Source organism: Pipra filicauda, unplaced genomic scaffold, assembly GCF_003945595.2.
Source record: "Pipra filicauda isolate LSUMZ 115617 unplaced genomic scaffold, ASM394559v2 scaffold10_size6260569_pilon, whole genome shotgun sequence".
Lineage (NCBI taxonomy): Eukaryota > Metazoa > Chordata > Aves > Passeriformes > Pipridae > Pipra > Pipra filicauda.
Window position 1 is genome coordinate 3,155,084 of NW_024103541.1, and position 18,946 is coordinate 3,174,029.

General features: G+C 40.7%; 1 protein-coding gene across 8 annotated transcripts in view; it reads left to right on the forward strand.

Annotated features, from left to right (window-relative positions):
• The window catches only part of KALRN (kalirin RhoGEF kinase), a 508,531-nt gene that overhangs the window by 312,778 nt on the left and 176,807 nt on the right, over positions 1 to 18,946 (forward strand). For all 8 annotated transcript variants that reach the window (XM_039381883.1, XM_039381881.1, XM_039381876.1 and 5 more), the window contains exons 14-15: positions 4,898 to 5,072; positions 15,918 to 16,113. In XM_039381883.1, the coding sequence (XP_039237817.1) occupies positions 4,898 to 5,072; positions 15,918 to 16,113 (371 nt within the window). The remainder of the gene's footprint in view (positions 1 to 4,897; positions 5,073 to 15,917; positions 16,114 to 18,946) is intronic.

Consider the following 18,946-nt stretch of genomic DNA (forward strand, 5'->3'; position numbering starts at 1 on the left):
ACTTCCCACCTGAAAAGTTCAGAAAACCATGAGCCATGATAGGAAAAGCCTAAGGTGCTCTAGAGCAGAATGGATAATGAAAGACTCTGGTGGAGTTCTGCTCTTAAGAGCCCTTCTGGAGTCCTTGAGCCTTCTACTACTGCATGTGCTGAGATTTTCTCTATACTTTTTCCTGTCATTCTGGAGGCAGAGTGTTCTCCTCTGGGTCAGAAAAGAGGTCTGAGAGGGCTGCTCTAGATTTTGATTGCCTTTCAGCCTTGGACAGCCACATTGGAGAGCCCATGTAAATTCCTAGTCTTGCTGTATATGGCTTGCCTGCATCGCAGTGGGAGAGTGAGGGATCTGAGCTCTGGTACTGTTTGCTGAGATTAGAGTTGGAGAGGAAGGATCAGAAGCAGACATAGCTAGGTTCCATCCATCTTCACCTTTACTGATGAGAAAAGTAGAAAAGAAACATGCTGGGTTTGGAAAGTGGACTGCCAGAGGGAAGGAGTTTTAGCTAAGAATGTATGTATGGCCAGCCAGAGCAGATAAGTCAAAGTTCTGCATGGTAATTTCCCTTTATGCACAGGAAGTGTTTGCAAACTTTATGGCAATTCTATGAGATCACAAAAATGGCAATGAGATTCTGAATTTTGGTTATTCTTCCTACCTGTTGGCATAGCATCACTTCAGTGTGAACACACATGAGATGCCTGAAAGGGACCTTCTATATGCTCATCAGGTGGAGTGTGGAAATGGTTTGTGGGGTTGCAGAAAGTGTCTGTGTTCAAGCGGTCCTGGCTCTGGTTGTGGGATTGGCCTAAAGGATTTTTGCCTGCACCTGAGTCAGTAGGAAATTGGCATGTAGAGTTGGAGCATGGCCAGGGTAATACCTGGAGCTGGAAATCAGTGGAGCATGGGAAGAGGTGAACTGCAAGATGGTGTGTGGGACTTCAGCTTTTTCTTAATGTAAACTTAGTCAGTTCTTAGTTTCAGTCTTTGAAAAGAGTGGACTCAGCTTTGGGACTTTTGGTTTGGAATTGGTGTCATGTCCATTTGCAAAATGCCAAGGCAGGTTTTGTGGCAGTCGTGTTTAACAAAGAACTGTTGGGTTTGGTGTCTGGCTTGTATTCTGGGCAGTGAGCAAGGTGGAACAAGGTGAGCATATTTGTGCAAAGTGATCCCCTGCTTCTGATAAAGTCAAGACCAGACACAGAGAGAACGCTGTCTGGAGGACAAAACACACAAAGGTTTGCAGTACGGAACTGTCAAGATGATCTTATTGAAGTGTTGGTTTTGAGCACTCTGACTAGCTCCAAAGCCTATAATGGGATCCTGGACTCTTTCAAATAGTGAAGCAGAACTGTGTGGAAAAAACCATGAAGCTGCCTCTGCATGTGCCCACTCTAACAGCTTTTGTGGCTGCTGGTGACAGTAAAGAAGACACAGATAAAGGATAAAAAGCAAAAAAACTAAAATTGCTGCAATCTTTCCTTAACACAAGGTTGCATTTCACAGTGTGGATCACCTTGTACCTGCTGTGAAGAATAGCTGAAGATTGCAAATGCTACAACAATGAAGGGAATGAAATACATCGCTCTTATTAAGCGTGTCATAACACAGGTTAAAAGCAATAAAATTACTAGAGCTTTGGAAAGTTTTACATTTCTTATCCTTATCTTTGAGAGAACAGATATTGGTTTAGAGAAGATCACTTGTGTAATGGCACTCTGTGTCTCCTCCAGAGGGGTGAAGAAAAGCTCAGCTGCCTGAGCTAAATACGATGCCTGGAACTGTTCTTCACACAAGGTCTTCAGGGCCACTGTGAGTACAGAGATCAGAGATCCTACCTGTCAGAAATAAAACAGGCCTGGCTACCAACTCTGTACCTGTCATGGTTAACACTGGAAACTTTTTTTCCATTCTTCCCTATCAGTGTTTTACTGAGGTGATCATCGTTCTCAGCAGCCATGGCAAAGAAAATGTTTTGAACTGCAGTTCTAGGGGTGCTGCTGGGAGAAATATTTCTGCTCATCTGTGAAAGGCAAAACAATAACTTGCTTCAGTGAGGTGTGAAAGAGCAGGAATGTTAGGGGCTGAAAAAAAAGCCAGTGAAGAGTTGTGTATTTTGCCTTTTTTACAGTAGTTCAGCTTTTGATAATGGGTATATCTCACTGAGCTTTCTCCCAGTTAAAGCACTGAAAGTGGTTATAGGAGCACAGTGTTCTTTTTTAACAAACTCAGCAGCAATGTCCTGAGTTCAATCTTATGTTCCCCGAAGTTTATTTTCTTATATCTTCTTCCCAATAATTTCCTTGAATTTTGTAACTGTAATCCATAACCTTTCAAAGATTAGTAAGGATCTTATATTAATTCTCCCCCAGAATTTCTCACCAGAAAGAGCAAGAAATATTGTGGCAGAAGCATTCCAATCTCAGAAATGGTTTTTTTCTGAAGGGAGATCTTTCTCAAACCAAACTAGCCAGGGATTGTCAACACCTTATCTGACAGGACTGTTAAAAAAATATCAGATTAATACTCTTAAACCTTTGTATTGCATCACTCACTGAAATGCAAGGGTGGCTTGATTTGGAGAGTGAAATATTTAATGAAAAAGAATTTCTAAAACTAAGTGTGTCTCTAGATCCCATGAGAGATTATTCAACACCAGTCTTGAATAATTCATTGAGTCGTTTAGGTAATGTATGAATAGTAATAATCCTGCATTTGAATGAAGACATATTTCATGTCCTTTTACAGAAGACAGGTGCTGACTGAAGGAAACAGGACTTGATTGGATGCAGCCTCAGATTAAGCTCTAGTTTCAAAATCTCACCTAGTTATTTTCATCCCTTCTGCCTCTGTACAGCTCTAATGTAGAGGCAGAGAGAGAGACTCTGGGATCATCAAGAACTTGAAAACAGACTGACAGAGTGAGGCATAAACCATAACACCTGGAGAGCAATATTAGTGTAATATTACCTTATAAGCAAGGGAAATTGGTAGTTCTTACTTCAGAATAATGCTGGAGCGTCTGAAGTTCAGTGTATCAAACATCAAATATTTGAGGAAAAAGAGGCAAAACACATCCAAAGAGCTAACTACTGTGCAGTTAATAGCATTCTGTATTTTTAGTTTTACTCTTAGACTTCAGATGTTCAGGCAAATGCTTGCTCTTTTCCTCTAAGGCACACTGAAAACAGAATAACGTGTGTGGTTTTTTGCCTTAAAATCTTGAAGGTGTGTTTTAAACATAGTTAAATGACTCTGTGTCAGTGCCTAGTTCGACTTAAAGCACTTTCAAAAGATTATACTTGTTTTTTTCTCAATTATGCTCAATGACAGGGTTAAATTGACTGTATGTTGTTTTGATCTGACCCTACGTGACGATAATTTGCAAAGAGCAAAGCATGAGCATTTCAGTTAAGTTCTGTAGAAAACTACAGAACTATAAATGCTTTGCTGTATATTTATGGAGGGAAAATTCAACCCAGTAAAGGGGAATAAAAACCTAAAAAATTGCAAGCATACTAGCACTCTTCCATAGTGGGGAGACTCCATGGGAATCCCTCCTCAGCTGCCCAGGTTTGCTGGACAGAAGAATGGCTCCCAGTCTCATTTGGTCCCTGCAGGACAGTGTGGTGGCTTGGCAGCATTACCTGACATCTCACTTGTCTCCCAATATTGTCAGCTGGGTCACTGCACATGTGGGAGTTTGTTGGTGCACTGATAGTCTGATAGGTGCTGTTGGATTTGTAATTGTCCTCCCCACCTTCTCCAAGGCAGAACTGGAGATCGATAGGAAAGATGGTAAGACCTGCTTGCTTACCCACTTCATCCTGTCATCCTACCAGTGTATTTCGTAGGGTTTTCTGTTGTCTTGGATTAAATGTGCCAAATAATGCAGCTGCTCTCACACACCTTTGAGCAGGTTGGATGGAGAAGACCATTGCATCTAAATCTTGTTTGAGCCAAAGTACTAAAGCCAAGATTAAATTCTGGCCTTGGAGTTTCCTTTCTGGTTCTTCTGAAAGCTGAGGGACCTTTTGTGGAAGATTTGAGGATAGCTTTCAGCTCTTTATGTCTGCAAAGGTTATTTAACCATGAAATAGTCATTGAAAAAAATTTACTGAGGACGTAACAGACTGTAGGTGAGCTTATTAACGTATGTGAGAGCACAAATAGAAAAGGAACTGTCAGGACTGTCCTTTCAGGTACAACAAACTCTCTCTTGGTCCTAGCCCACTAGTTTAAAGGGTTTGCTCCCTTCTGCTGCCTGTATATGGAAAATGTAAATGGAGCAGTATCTGACCTGTTACAGGCATGTTTCATTTCACTTACCCCAATGAAAAGACAAGTCAGTATCTCTTGGAGTGTTTGAAAGGTGTTTTTCTTCAGTGGAATTTTTTACAGTGTTTTCTACATCTATTGCTATACCACGTAATCCAAAGGAAATCAAGGTATCCATACCCCTTGGTCTAAAATGCTCATAATTCTGATTCAATTAGTCCATAACTAATAAAAAAATACAGAAAACTAGCTTGTAAAGTTCTAGCATCTCTGAGTTTGATGTGAGTATAGGCTGGAGCAGGTCACCCTGTAGGATTAAAGGGTATTGCCAGCCAGTCTCCTCAAGAGAGGCACTGAGATTGATGTACCATTCTCTTCCCCTCCCAAGTGTGCAAGGTCACAGTGTCATGACACAAGAAAGGATGATCCTCTTGTTCAAACTTTGTGCCGAGCTCAGGAGCCACAGGATTTCGGCGAGTAGACGAGATGAGTCTTGCGTACACGTTCCCTCAGCCCTTTGTGCTTGGGTGTGCTTCTCAGCAGCCGCAGAATCGCAAGTGTGTAGTTCTTGCTCTTTTGCCTGCCTTAAAGCTGAGCTTTAACCATGCTTTCTGCCTTGCTGCAGGGACTCTGCGGTTTCCAACAATAAGACCCCACACAATAGCTCCATCAGCCACATCGAATCTGTCCTTCAGCAGCTCGACGAGGCCCAGGTACAGATGGAAGAGCTCTTCCATGAGAGGAAGATTAAGCTAGACATTTTCCTTCAGCTCCGGATTTTTGAACAGTACACCATTGAGGTAAGAGCTGGCTGCATGACCCGAGAAAGGTAGAGCTGTGGGACAGGGAGTGCATGTAAACATGCTCTGTTGGGATACATCTGGAGCTCTTTCATTGTGCTCAGCTGTCCAGTGAGGGACAGAGAGAGAGCTACAATTGCGTTTTAATTCAGCATGTTGAGCCTAAAAATATGCTTTAGGATATAGTGCTGGAATGCACTGAAATAGATTCATGTATACTTAACTGACTGTGCTGAGAATCTGCCTGCTTTGCAGAGAAGCTTCATAAGGTGCCTATGTTATAACTCTCTATTGACACGAGTCAGTCAGGGATTTGAAAGTTATGTGTCACTTCTGAGTGAGGTTCATCTCTGCAGATACAAACAGATACATGCTTGTCTTTAAACCACAGAATGAAAAAAACATGTAACGCGTAGAAGGAAGGGATATTTAAAAGGTAGGCTTCTTAAGCATTACAGTGGATTTATTTAAAAAGGAAAAAAAATTAGAGGGGTAAGTTAAAGTGCGTTTTCATGTCCTTATGTAAAAAAAGGTCTTTCAGTTCTGTCTTGAAATCAAAAACACTGGACGGAAAACTTATCAAAACACTAATAATTGAGGTATTCTTGGACCGAGAAACTTTGAAGAGACTACAGCCAATCTCAGTAATTACTTGCTGTAATTCTGATAGGACATGAGGGAGAAAGAACAGCATGTAAATTAACTTGTGCCCACAAAATCTATGAAAGACTCATGTCAGCATTTGTGTCCTTTCTGGGTTGTGTTCTTCCTGCTGTATCCCACTGGTGCTTGCTCAGTTCATGGAGCACCTTTGTGTTTTATGATGATACATTCCTGAAGGCATTTTCTGTAAATCTGTAGGTAATCTCAAGGTGGGTACTGGTAAGTAATGGGAGCCTTAGAGTGCCTTGTTGTATTCTGTGTTTAAGACATGGCATGATGAATTATAGTGAAATAAAAGGCTGGAAACAGAGGTGTCCTGTTTCCTGAAAGGTGTCCTGTTCTGTGACTGGATGCCAGGGATAGAAATCAGTGAGGAGTATCTGAGCTTTTCTATTGAGACTGCACAGTTAGATATTGTATTAAAGTCTGTCCTACAGTGCTTGTTAATTATGTAAATTAGAATAGTTTCATTTACTTGCCAGTTATATGCAGCCTCCTTGATACTGAGAGACAGTATCCTTTGTATGTGTATATAAGTATAAATGTATGTGTGTATTTCATGTCAGATAACATACTTTACCATAAGAGTAGTATCTCCTACATTTTAATAGAAGATTTCAAAAATAAAGAAAAAAAAAAAAAGAAAGAAGCAGTATGTGCTTCTGAAACACCCAAATGTGTCTGTAGAGAGTATATGGTGAACCCACGTGAGTTATACGTTAAGATCTCAGCCTGTTTCACTACAAATTCTAGGTCTGAACCTGGAATTAGGTTCATCAAAGTAAAGACCTTAAAAAATCAGAATTAAAATAAATCACTGCTCTCATATTCTGTTTCTTTGTAAATAGTCTTTCAACCAAAGATCTCACAGACAGTTACCACCCCACATGACTTTACTGATGGGGCAGCTGAGGCATCAGGAGATCATGTGACTTACACTAGTCCCTTCCATATGTGATGCCAGAATGGGAAGACTGTGTGGATACCTCTGATTTTGTTTCTGCATGAATCTTACTTCTGTGTATTCATAGAATGGAGTGGTTGTGATACATTAAAATATTTAAAATTGAAATGTGTTTCAGAGTCTTCTAAAATCAGATTAGCTAGAAAGGTTTTTAAAGAAAATCACCACTTGGTTGTCACTGCAGATTTGCTATTTTTTATCATATGAATATCTGAATTCCCTCTGCAAGATTAATATTACAGGGAAATCTGAGAACATGTTTCATAGAGAGTCTATGGGCAGATGATTTTATTTAGAAAGCTCCCTCTTTCTGAACAAAGTATTTTTATTTTAGAATAATTATGACAATTTATAGCTGAAAACACAATGAAAATTATATCCAGGTCAGTATCTTAAATTTTGTAAGTTCATTTAGTGCTTAAAAAATAAAGGCAGTTTGATGGGTAATAAAAACAAAGACATTTTGAAATAAAATATTATATGAAACATGTATGCTATGCTTTTCAAGGAACAGCTGAATTGACTCAAACTGACACAGTAATGATCCTTAGAAAGTAGATTGCAGTCAGTTGCCTCAGCTTTTTAATAAAGATTCCAAGTCAGTAGGAAACTGTTATAAGAATTAACAGAATTATCTCATGCCATTGTGGAGAAACAAAAAGATTTTTTTCATCACTATAATTAAAAAGCATGTAGTATTGCTGATGGTTGACTATTCCAAGCTGTTGAGGGAAAAAGACAAGGAAATTTAAATCAGGAAATTAAGTGTTTTTTCTACTAAAGACAAGTAGCTTGAGCTATGAGTGGAAATGTATTTAGGTTTTAATTTTCCATAATAGCCTAGATCCTGCATAGATTAAGAATCGTGAAATAATGTGTACCAGTATGATTGATTGTCAAATGAATTTCTCCTCTTCTAGTCTAGATAAGCCCCCTTCCATCTGTCCAAAGAGCAATGTCATATTGAACACATCCTTAATGAAAGCCCTCTACCTGCTGCATGTTAATCCTCCCTGCACTCACACAAACTGTCTGCAAAAAGTGGGCCCTCCTGTTCCTCCCAGACTTGAACATCTTTGTTTTATCAAGCACTGAGTTTCCAATTTTCCCCCCTCAGATCTGTGTTCTCATCCTGGGTTCTCACGTTCTTGAGCTCCAGGGAATCCCTTAAGACAAGGACCCTTCTCTGGCAACTCTGGTGAGAGGGAGACTTGCATATTTCTGGTGGAAGCCAGAAGGATGCAGCAGTGGGAGCCCATCTGCTCCCCACAGCTTTAGAGAAGGCTGTGCACCAGAGCTCAGCCTTAGAAAATAGTTACCTCCTGTGTTGTCTCATTCCATCCAGTTCTGGTACTGAACAGTTTTGATTAATCTGTTAATTTTCCCTGCTACCGTCTCTCTCTCTCTCTCTCCTTTCTAATTAACAATGCAAACTGAAAATATTAGGATTTTTAAAAGCTCACAAATGGAAAATGAGTGATTTTCCTTTTGTTTTATTTAGAAAGTGTCTGACTATCATTTGTTCTTTGGAAACCTTCCTTCTCTGACTGTTCTCCCCAGCTATCAAAATTCGTGCCATAGATCACATAACCCTTTCCTTTGGCACTCCTTCCTAAACTCACACTGTACCCATCTGCTTTGTAGCCCTCCTGGTTTGTGAGCTTTTCTATAATCTTCTCTTCTTGACAGAGGTTTGGAGCCCAGACAAACTTCAGGATTAATGTTTGCTGCACAAGCAACACTTACTTCCATCTATATAGGCATTATTGGACCTTTTCTTGTACTTCAATGAAATCTGCCAGCTATTGTTGCATTTTGTCTTCGAAAAAGTATTTTACTTTAAGAGAAGCCACCTGCCTATTTTTGTGACAGGGCAGACCAGCTGTGTTCATTTAGGACTTTTAAAGGTCTTCTAAGCCTCATAGGCAGCTTTTGTGTTGTACTTGAGTCATGGCAGGTTTGGCAGATATGAGTTTGGATACAAACCCACAGGCACAAAGCATGCGCTGCCTACTCTTTCTTGCCTTAATCTCATTATATTGACTGATATTAACACACTGGGTTCTTGGGGTAAATTATGAAACCTAAACTATGGCAACACCTTGAATCAGACACAACAGAAACATGAGAGAGCCTGGCTGTCCCTATGGGAGGCTATTTTGCCTTACGTTTTAACACCATAAAATGGCAACCCATTCTTTATTTCGGAAACACGTCTAACTCTGGTGCCTGGTATGTTTTATTCCTTAACCAAGTCACTGCACATTTCAAGGCAAGATGGGATCATTGGGATTTTATGGTATGATACAGACTTCAGCTGAGTTTGTGCAGCCAGCCAGGTAACGCAGGAGATTCCATGCAATGTGAATGTGGTAGCTGATCTGCTGTGAGAAAATGGGGTGTAAGGCTCAAGGGACAATAGCTGGCAGACATCAGCAGCAGTCCACTGAGAATGTTATACATACAAAGCACAGTCTTGCTCCAGAGTTATATCCTTAGGAAGGTCTGTCAAGTATACTTTGTCCCTTGCTTCAGAAATAGTAATTTTAAGGCTTATTAATGATTACTTGCATGAGTGCTAATGTACAGTGAAATGCTGAGTAAATGCATAAGAGCCAAATGGTAAAATGCAGTGAGTTGCAACCCCTGAAAAATTTACTGTCATCCAGAGTCTTTCTGCACATTTTTTCCTTATCTTTTGTAGAGAGATGATCAAATTCACCTGTAGGCCTCTATAAAATGCCATGACTGAAAACAGGAATGATCTCAGCCAATGCCTGTCTAGCAACAGTTGTTGGTTACCTCCAAAGAAACTTCCCTCTCTCTTTCCAAGAAGTACTCAGCTCCATCTCTTGTGTGTTGATTTTTCCTACAACTCATAGGGATCTGTTCAGTGCTAGACAGAACCTCTGCACTGTCTGAGAGTGACGTGGTTCCTACACCAAGACATAGTGTTGGAAGGGATTAAGGGGATTCCCACTATACAATATAAATTTGATCTTGTATACTGTTTATTATATTTTAAAAAGCCCCATGATCACTAAAATCTTCACCTGCTGGATATCGAATTTTCCTCTATTCAATTTCTTTGGCTTTATTTCATCTGCTAATTGAATTTTTCAGCTTTGATTTCTCTTGCTGGCTCCTCTGGCTGTTCACAACCATCCCTGAGCATGAGTTTAGGAGGAAACAAGAGCCAGCTTTCACGGTAGTTTATTTCGCTGTTATTTACAACTCACTTGAGTTTCCCATTCCAGGTTTATAACACTAGCAGATTTTTTCAAGTGAATTAGCTGCCTACACAAGGTACAAGATGTTTTATAGCCCTCTCATCAACTTAGAGCTGACACTCAGGTGTGAGCTTCTTTGTTAGAAATAAGTGTTAAAGAGGGTTTGAGATAGATTTGAAAGAAAGAGAATGGTGAGAAGAATTTCAGACTGTCCTGTTCATAAGCTGGACTCCTATAATGCCTCATGCTTAGTGAACTTTTGTTTCTCTTTTCCATCTATTCCTAGTTTTCAAATTGCAGGTCACTTCATTTTAAGGAAAGGAATACTCTAAGCTGTTCTCGGCACCCTGTCCTTTGGAGCGGAATTCCATTGTTTCTCTTGATATTTTTGGGATTCAGGAGTCAAAAGCACCAGAGCAGAATCATCAGTGTGACAGTCCTTTCACACTTCAGTGGCTCAGGTCCCTACTAAGCCAGTGTGGCATCTCTGTCTGTTGTCAAAAAAAAGGGTGACAGCGTTGCCATACTGCACAGCATCAGCCAAAAGCAAGGACTGAGAAGGAGGAACAGCAAACTTTCTGCTTATAGGATCTCCAGAAGTGACAGTTTCATTTACCCTTTCCTACCTACAGCTCCACTACCATATATCTTTGGTATTAGTCTGCTCCTAGATCCAGTTACACTGTCACATCCAGACCTCTGCTCCTTCAGCCTGCTCTGAACACCAAGGCAGAGCCAAGTGTTGTTGCCCTTGGCATTCCTGGTGCCCAGTCTCTGGTATGTGCCTTAGAGATCTGGTCTTCTCTACTCCATTATAACTCCTTTCTTTCTGCACTCACAGATGCTCCCTCTGCATCCAGGAGTTAGAATTACCTTTTTTTTTGATTCCTTCCTGGATTGTATCTAACATCTCATATCATCCATCCTCATTCTCTGCTAATTCTGGCTGTAAGGCCGCCAATTTTTTTCCTCTTGAAATGAGGTAGAAATTCCCTCATCTATACAGATCTGCACTGTGCCTGTGTGACTGTTCTTCCTGTCCTGTCTCATCTCTGTTTTACCCACTCTTCTTGCCTTTGCTTCTCTTCCTACTTGCACCATCATTTTTCTTGCAATCTGCCTTCTACATTTGCTTGTTCTTCCCAGGTATCTTTACTCCTTTTCAGATCCCTCTTGCAAGCCCACTCTGTGTTGATAGCTTCTGCTCCCAGGAGAGAACTTTCTTCCCCTCCTCCTCATATGCCCTTCCTCAGCCCATACTTTGGAATATCAGTTCCTATGTGATTCATTCACCATATAGCATTTATTTTCTATCACTGGATTCCTCATTTCCCCTCTCTACCTCCTTCAATTGGCAAACAAAATTTTCTGGTTGGCATTAAACAAGATGACTTTGGGTGTCAAACACTGAATTAAGGCCAAGCAAGCAGCATTCAAGGCTCAGCAGCACCATTTTGTAGAAAATCTCAGCAGCAGCATAAAAAAAAATATACCTAAGGATTTAGATAAGAAATTATTTGAGACATACAATTGCTTGCACAGCAGCTGCAGCAGCTCTGGCAGGCTCTTTGGCCTAATTCACAAGCAAGCTGCAATGTAGGCATGAGATGCCTGGGTTACTCCTGTTCTTACTGCTTTTCACCTGTGTACCTCTTCTCTATACCTGTCACTCTGCTCCAGGGTTGAAGGTGAACATGTCTCTCTCCATTTGGTCACATTTCCTGCTGGTATTGCAACATGATAAATATGGGAAGCAGCAAATGCAGCAGTATTGCCACAGTGGGATTTTGGATATATTAAGTTGCTACTTTAGGAGGATTTCTGCCTAAAGAGAATGTGGTCTAGACTGTGGTCGCTGTGTCTGCATGAAAAGCAGACCTGGCTGACATAGTCTGTATATCCATTATAGCTCTGTGATAGTAACATGGAGCTGACACAAAACCAGTATTTGCTCACCTGCTTCCTCCATTCCCTGATAAGGATATCTCAGGTAACTCAACACTAGATTGGGTTCACTACCAAAATTGCTCCTCCCATTATCATTGCAGCAGGAGCATCTGTTTCAGGTGAAGAAGGAAGAAATGTGCTTCCTAGGCTCATTGTAATCAACTGCTTTGTCATGTCTTTGTCTTTCATTTGTATTCTCAGGTCATTTTACTTTCCTTTAGTAAGGAAGGCCTGTTTCTTGGCCCCAAGCTTATATGACCCACAAAGAAGGAGCGTGGCTTCTTCCAAGGAGTCAGATGAAGTGTGACTGATAAGTGTGCAGCTTTCCTTGGAACAGTGTGGGAACGGGAGGATAAGTCTGCTGCTTGTACTAGTGTAGACCTGTGCACTGCTGCTGTTGCTGTACATGTGACCCTTCTGCTTTGGTACAATTTCTTTCTCAAGCCAGAGCAGAGCAGAGCTCAGGACTTCTATTACATCAGGGCTTCTCTTCTCTCACGGCATGTGAGGTTGCTGAGGTCTATTTAGGATCACAAACACTGGGAAGTAAAGTGAGTAAACATAAGTGCTGTCAGTTCCTGCCACCAAAAATCTAGCAGATAATCAGAGTAAACTCTGATCAGCCATTCTTCTGTGTCAAAAGGGAATAAAACAAGTTCATGGCCAAGTGAGCTTCATTTACGAAATAATTCTGACACAGGCTCAGTGCAGTCTTACCACAGTTCAGGACACTTTTGTTTGATGCAGTCCAAATTTTATCACAGATATCAAGGCCTGACCAATCTGTGAAAGCATCCATTTTTTAGACTTGAAAAATATACATCTGTAGTTAACAGAGCTGCCTAATTACAGCTCCTTCCTGAAGAAAAACAAATCATTTTCCCTATACCCAAGTCAAACCAGTAAATTCACACTCTGGGAATATTTCCAAATGGTCCAGTTTGAAGTACAGAAAATGCTGGGATTTTGAGGCACTGGCTGTACAGACAGAAAAGGAAATGTCTTAATGAGATATGCAAAGTAGCATGGTCTGTGGGATAGGGCACCAGATTGGGATTCAGGAAACCTGTGTTGTTATCACAGCTCTGGTATTGCTTCTTGCCTGAGTGTGCTTTAGATTCCCTTCTAGCCATCTGTTAGTCTGTTACTCAGAGCAATGTACCCAGCCTTCCTGTACATGCTTAGCCTGAGAGATTCAGTGATGTTCCACCTCTTGCTGTGCCTGATCCCTTCCTCTCTTCCCCTAACCCAGCACATGGGATGATTGGCACTCCTTCATCAGCCCCCACTCAAAGGCTACTTCCCCCCTTCCTTACTTCTGACCTCCACTGTGCTCTTGGCCCTAGTAGGGCTGGCACTGGGGCAGCAAACCCTGCTGGACCTGTCCAACTGTCCAGAGCTGCTCAGGTGCAGGCTTAGCCTCTGTTCCCAGTCCTGACAATGTAACACGGAGCTGGCCTTCCATCTCGCATAATTTATCAGCTTGTGTCATCGCTGCCTGTACTGTCCTTCCCTCTTTATTTGGAACCACTCATTTGATCTGGGAAGTGTTGATAATGGAACAAAACCCCTCTTTGCTCCACTATCTACAAGGGACAGGTAGATATTCAGGAGCATCTCCTTCTGTGTGCAGAGCCTGGTGGGAGCTGCTTGCCGTCACGAGGATGAGCAGCACTGGTTTTCTGGGAGCAAACCTTCTCCTGAGTGTAGGTGCTTCTCTGCTACAGACATGTCTTGGACACAGGCCTGAGGGACAAAAACCAGTGCAGTCAGGAACAGCCATCTCCCCATGCTCAAATGGAAATGATTGTAGATTTAACGATAAGAGCAATGCTGATCAGTGCCCCTTCCACAGCCAAGTGGATGAGTTACTAAGAAAAACAGCACCACAGTGGAGAGGTTTACGCAGGAAGTATTAGATCTCAGCATACTTGTCAAACTTCTGCTGATTCCTTCTTACGTCCGTCATTAACTCCCCTGACAGTTCAACCCTACAAAAGATTTGCATTTTTCTGCCCTGGATTTGATGTCCATAGAAGTAAATGGGATGGAGAGATTTTGTTTTGTCCAGAAACTCTCAATCATAAAGTCACGGCTCTCAGAGCAAACTCATGTAACACATTATTTGATTGTTTTAATCTTTTCTGTTACTGTCACTTATAAATGGTTTTAGATGTCTTGAGTGCACGTATATAAGACTGTCACAGGAAATTGGGAAGTACTTTGTGAATCCTTGCAAAATTTCAAATAATGATATGTTAGCAGCCTGACAATCCATGCAATGAATTCAAACAGACAATATTTTTAACAGCTCATAACAAATAAAGTTCTGATTCAGTTGTGTCACGTGCTTTTCCATTAGAAAGAACAGAAAGGGCTTTTCATTGAACTTTAAGTGTTACTGTCATGACTGTAGGAACCTGCTCTCATTCTAAATTCATTCTGCTGTTTCTAGTTTGAAACGAGGTCAAGATCACCTCAGTTCTGATTACTGTTAGCTGAGCATTTGTCTCTAAGTGCAAATGTATCTAGTAAAACTCTTCTCCAAAACATTTCTTCATAACTGTTAAATCTGCCAGTAATCTCCGCTGTCTGGGGACTCCAGCTGTGATATGTGAATGAATCAGAGGCTGCTGGAATCAGGAATGGGGCCAAAGACAGTGTAGAGATAGCTATTATTTAAAGGTAATTGAGTGGAATGGGCAAAAGAACAAGCTCAAGAAAAATAGAAGCCCCTCAGGATACCCATGCTCTGCCTTTCACCCTGCAGCTGAGGTCCCAGGTTCTTGATTGAGTCTGCTTTTCTGCTTCTCTCAAAAAAAAAGAGCATAAAAACTGGTTTTTTTTACTCCTAATACAAAACTGTACTACTGTCCATTCTAACATGAGAAAGGCTGAGAACTGGTCTATTTGGTTTATCTTCCTAAACCTGTATTGGATATAATATATGTTTTCTGGAAAGGAAAACTGAGTGGAAATTTTTGAGTCTTGGCTACTTAGGAAGTTAAGCGTCTCACTGCACACAGGCACTGAAGAGCATTTTAAGTGAGAAACAACTTTTCACTGCATCATAATGCACAAGTGGGAATGTAGATAGCTAGATTCAGAAGAGTTAAAACTAGGTATGAGGAATTAACCTATTAATCAAAATTGAGGCATTTATTTAATAATTTTAAATGCTTTTAAAAATTGTATTCTGCACAGTACCTATGTGCTTGATGTAATTCCCATTTCTCTTTTCCCCCATCTCTCATTCATAGTCACTAGCATATTCCCTCTTTTTAGCCTGCAGTAGCAGAATCTAGGTTGAGGTGAGACTGATGTTTGGCTGGCTGCTGAATCTTGCTTTAATTGTAGAGGCCAAAAAGGGAGAAGGACTTTGATACCAGTTGGCTGCTTGTGGACTAAGAGGTAAAACAGAAAGTACAATAAATGGACTGCTAAAATTATCAGACTTTGTGTCACAATTAGGAAGCAGAGAAAGCAACAGAAGATTTTACATGTTCCCATGAGTTATTGGCAGCTTATATAGGTCTTTGGTTACAACCAGGTACCATTCCTGAATTTACTGGTGGATCTCCTGGCTCTTGAGTGTGATGTTTCTGTGTTGTGTGTTACATCTGTGATATGTAACAAATAGTGTGTTGCAAAATGTTTGTAGAAACATTCAGGCCATTTGGGGATTATGTGGTTTGCAATTATGCAAGCATTATTTTTTCATTTAAATTTTAATTTATTCAGAAACATTCTCTCTATCATCCATGCAAATATAGTGGGTCTTCTCTTCCCGTGCCCTTTGAAAAGTGTAAGGGAAAGAGGAGGTGTCCAAATTCTTGTTGGGCTGATAATCGTGTTATGGATCCTGGTTTAAGAAAAATGTGAAGTGTGACCATTAAGTGGGCAGGATCTGGAGTGTACTGAGGCTGTGGTTTGAATGTTTCTGGATCAGAGTCAAAATGTGAAGTACTTTCTGATCCAAACACAGTTCAAGATATTTCATTGATCTTGAGCGAATAAGGTGTCTGTCTTCTGCCCATGAAGGTTACAGCAGAGTTAGATGCCTGGAATGAAGATCTGCTGAGGCAAATGAATGATTTCAATACTGAAGACCTCACTCTGGCTGAGCAGCGACTGCAGCGTCACACTGAGCGCAAGTTGGCCATGAACAACATGACCTTTGAAGTCATCCAGCAAGGGCAAGATTTACACCAGTACATCATGGAGGTCCAGGCTTCAGGTGAGCAGGACAATTTGATCTCTATTTTACATGGGGGGGGAAAAAAACCAAAAAACACACCCAAAGCAAAAACAAGAAAAAAACCCACCTCCTACAAAATATGTTTCAAACGAAAATAGCCCAATACGTATTAAATACGTCAGCTTTTAACATAACTATGAGCAATACCTGTTTCTCCACACCACACTTTTGAATTGTTTCAGAAGTTTTGGTAATTACTGGATTCAGGATTATATGTTAACTGCTGCTTCTTTGAGACTGAAACTCATGGAGGAAATGAAGCTAAATTTCAAGTTTCATTCAGAAATTTTCACAACTGCAGGATGGAGTTTGTGATTGACTCCAAAGTGGATGGAGAGGGGAGGGCGAGACAACTTGCTGTGGTAGGCCTTTGTCATTGCACCAGCTCAGAAACGAGCACTGCAGAATCACGAGTTACAGATCCTTGAGCTGGGCAGTCACACCTCAGGTCTGGATGAAGTCTAGTTGTTCCAGACTCCTAAGCTTGTTAACCTTCCTGCAGCTGGACTTTATTGACTGACCAGATGTGCTGGCTTCCTTCTCCACAGACCTGAGTACCTGTTCCCTGTGCCACATTTCAGGGTGCAGACATGCCCAACAGAAAGAGAGAGGAGTGAGGGGAGAAAGAAACTAGTTTTGCAAGAGTCCTCTGGGAAAGAATCCAAATATGAGAGCCTTCAAACCAGTCATGAAATGGAACTCTTGTTTCCAGCCAGTTCTACTTGGAATTATTTTGTATAAAAAGGGAACATGATAAACCATACTGGAATTTTCCTTTTCAGAGTGCACTTGAAATTTAAAGGTAGCAACTTGGATGTTAAAAAAAAACCCTTTGGTATGTGCTCTTAAATGAAAGACTTGATTCATTTTGATAGGGAGTCTGTCTGATACTTTTACTCTGCTTTTCAGCAGTAGGATCCTATTTTCTAATACATCATATGAATCAGGATTTTTGTATCCTTGCATTTTGCGTTTGGAAAAGGAATATCGTAATTCAGATTAATCACTGCGTAAAGCCCAGAAGTGAATGTTACTTGTGAAGTGCTTTAACCTTCTTAAATGTCTGGAAAGGGTGCAAAGCAAGAGCAGTTCTTTCCCTCTCAATCTGCACTTTTGAAATAAGAAGTTTTTATTCTTTGGCAAACATTTTACCTCTAAGCACCTACATTTAAAAAAATCTGGCAGTACTCAGCCTGATTTGGCAAGCTGAACTCAGCAGAGGCTTAAGGACTGCTACAAGAGTATGTTGTGAACGAGACAATCCGGTGCTTTGTGTGAACCGTGTGTGTGAGCTTCTCTGAGATCTGCCCACACGATGTCTGGCCCTGTGCTTCAGCTTCCTTGCTTTCTAGGACAGAAAACTTGTTCTAATAGATTGGTTCAGATGCTTGTGCTTTTTTGATTGTTTGTTTTTAATCGTGGAAGAGCCATACAAGTAAGAATCTGTGGGAGGTAAAGAATATGATCCACAACAAAGCCAGAAGTTTCAGTGACAGATTTTTTAGAAAATAGAAAATAAGTAAATTCTGTGTCTTTCAAGAAATTAGAAACAAATTCTTTTGGATTGTAGACAAAAGATTAGAAACTAAATGAAGTGACTTGTAAAATGTTTTTGTAAGATTATCTAAGATCACTTTCTATGAAGCCTACCCAATAAAAATCCACTGCTCCCAAAGGCAAGGAAGCAGAAGCCCCATAGGAAGTAGCGTAACTGTAGTTAATCAAAGATAATGGTAATGTCTGCCGTGCATGGAATGCTAAATGCTGGGAGAATGGCAAAATAAGGGAGAGAGATGGTATGTGGGAGCCTACTGTTTCTTACTTCAATAAAGGACAGTTATACTTCATAAAAAAAGTGGTTTGATTTTACTCCCTCTTTCTGAATCCTTTATCACAGTCATTCAGTGTATAAGGTAAGGGATGATTGTTCTTAACTGCCGGAGCTGCAAACTTGCAGGAGTCCTGGGAAATCAGCTGCTCTTGCTGCTTCCTATTGTACACTGTCACCATTGCTACCATCAAAACTCAGCTGTAGCTATAGAAGATAAAGCCAGAAAAAATGTGATTTTCCAGAGCCATTCTACCTAACCAGTCACCCTTAATTGACCAAGTTTCTTTCTTTCCCTATAAATCTCTTTGAGCTTTATTCTTTTTAACATGTCACACAGGAAACTGATTCAATTTTGATCACTCTGTCATTTGGCTTGGAGGTCTTTAAGCCAGCAAGTCTGTCAGATAAAATCACATCCAGGTGTTTCCATGCATGATGCCTTTTTTTCTCATAAGTCTCATGGAGGTAGAAAATGAAGGTTTCGGATGTTTGCCCACAGTTTTTGCATGTCCGATGCAGACCTGGAGCAGTGATTCTTACAGGGCTGTGGAGTGTGTGGAAATCCCTGTGAACATACTCATGTTGTTGCAATAAATCCAAAGGTTCAGACTCTGTGGATATTGAGGGCATCTGTGCACATCAGGCATCGGCACAAGTCCTGTATTTCCTAAGTTCCATATGGCTCAGGGTTATATTCCTGTGATTCCATCCACTATTCCAGTGCATGTGAGTGAGCCTGCTTTGGATTAGCCTGTTTTCACCAGCAGAATAATTATTTTTCAAAGAAATGTTTGGTTTTATTAGGGAATATCTAAGATCTGGAAGTCAGGTTGTGTTTTCTGAAATTTAGCAGTACTTGCAAATTGTCTTCATATCTCACTAAAATCTGTGTCTTTAACTAAACTTATTTGCATTTAGAGACTATTATAACAGTATTCTTAACCAAGACTGGACTTTTGAATGAGCCAGCTCTTTTTATTT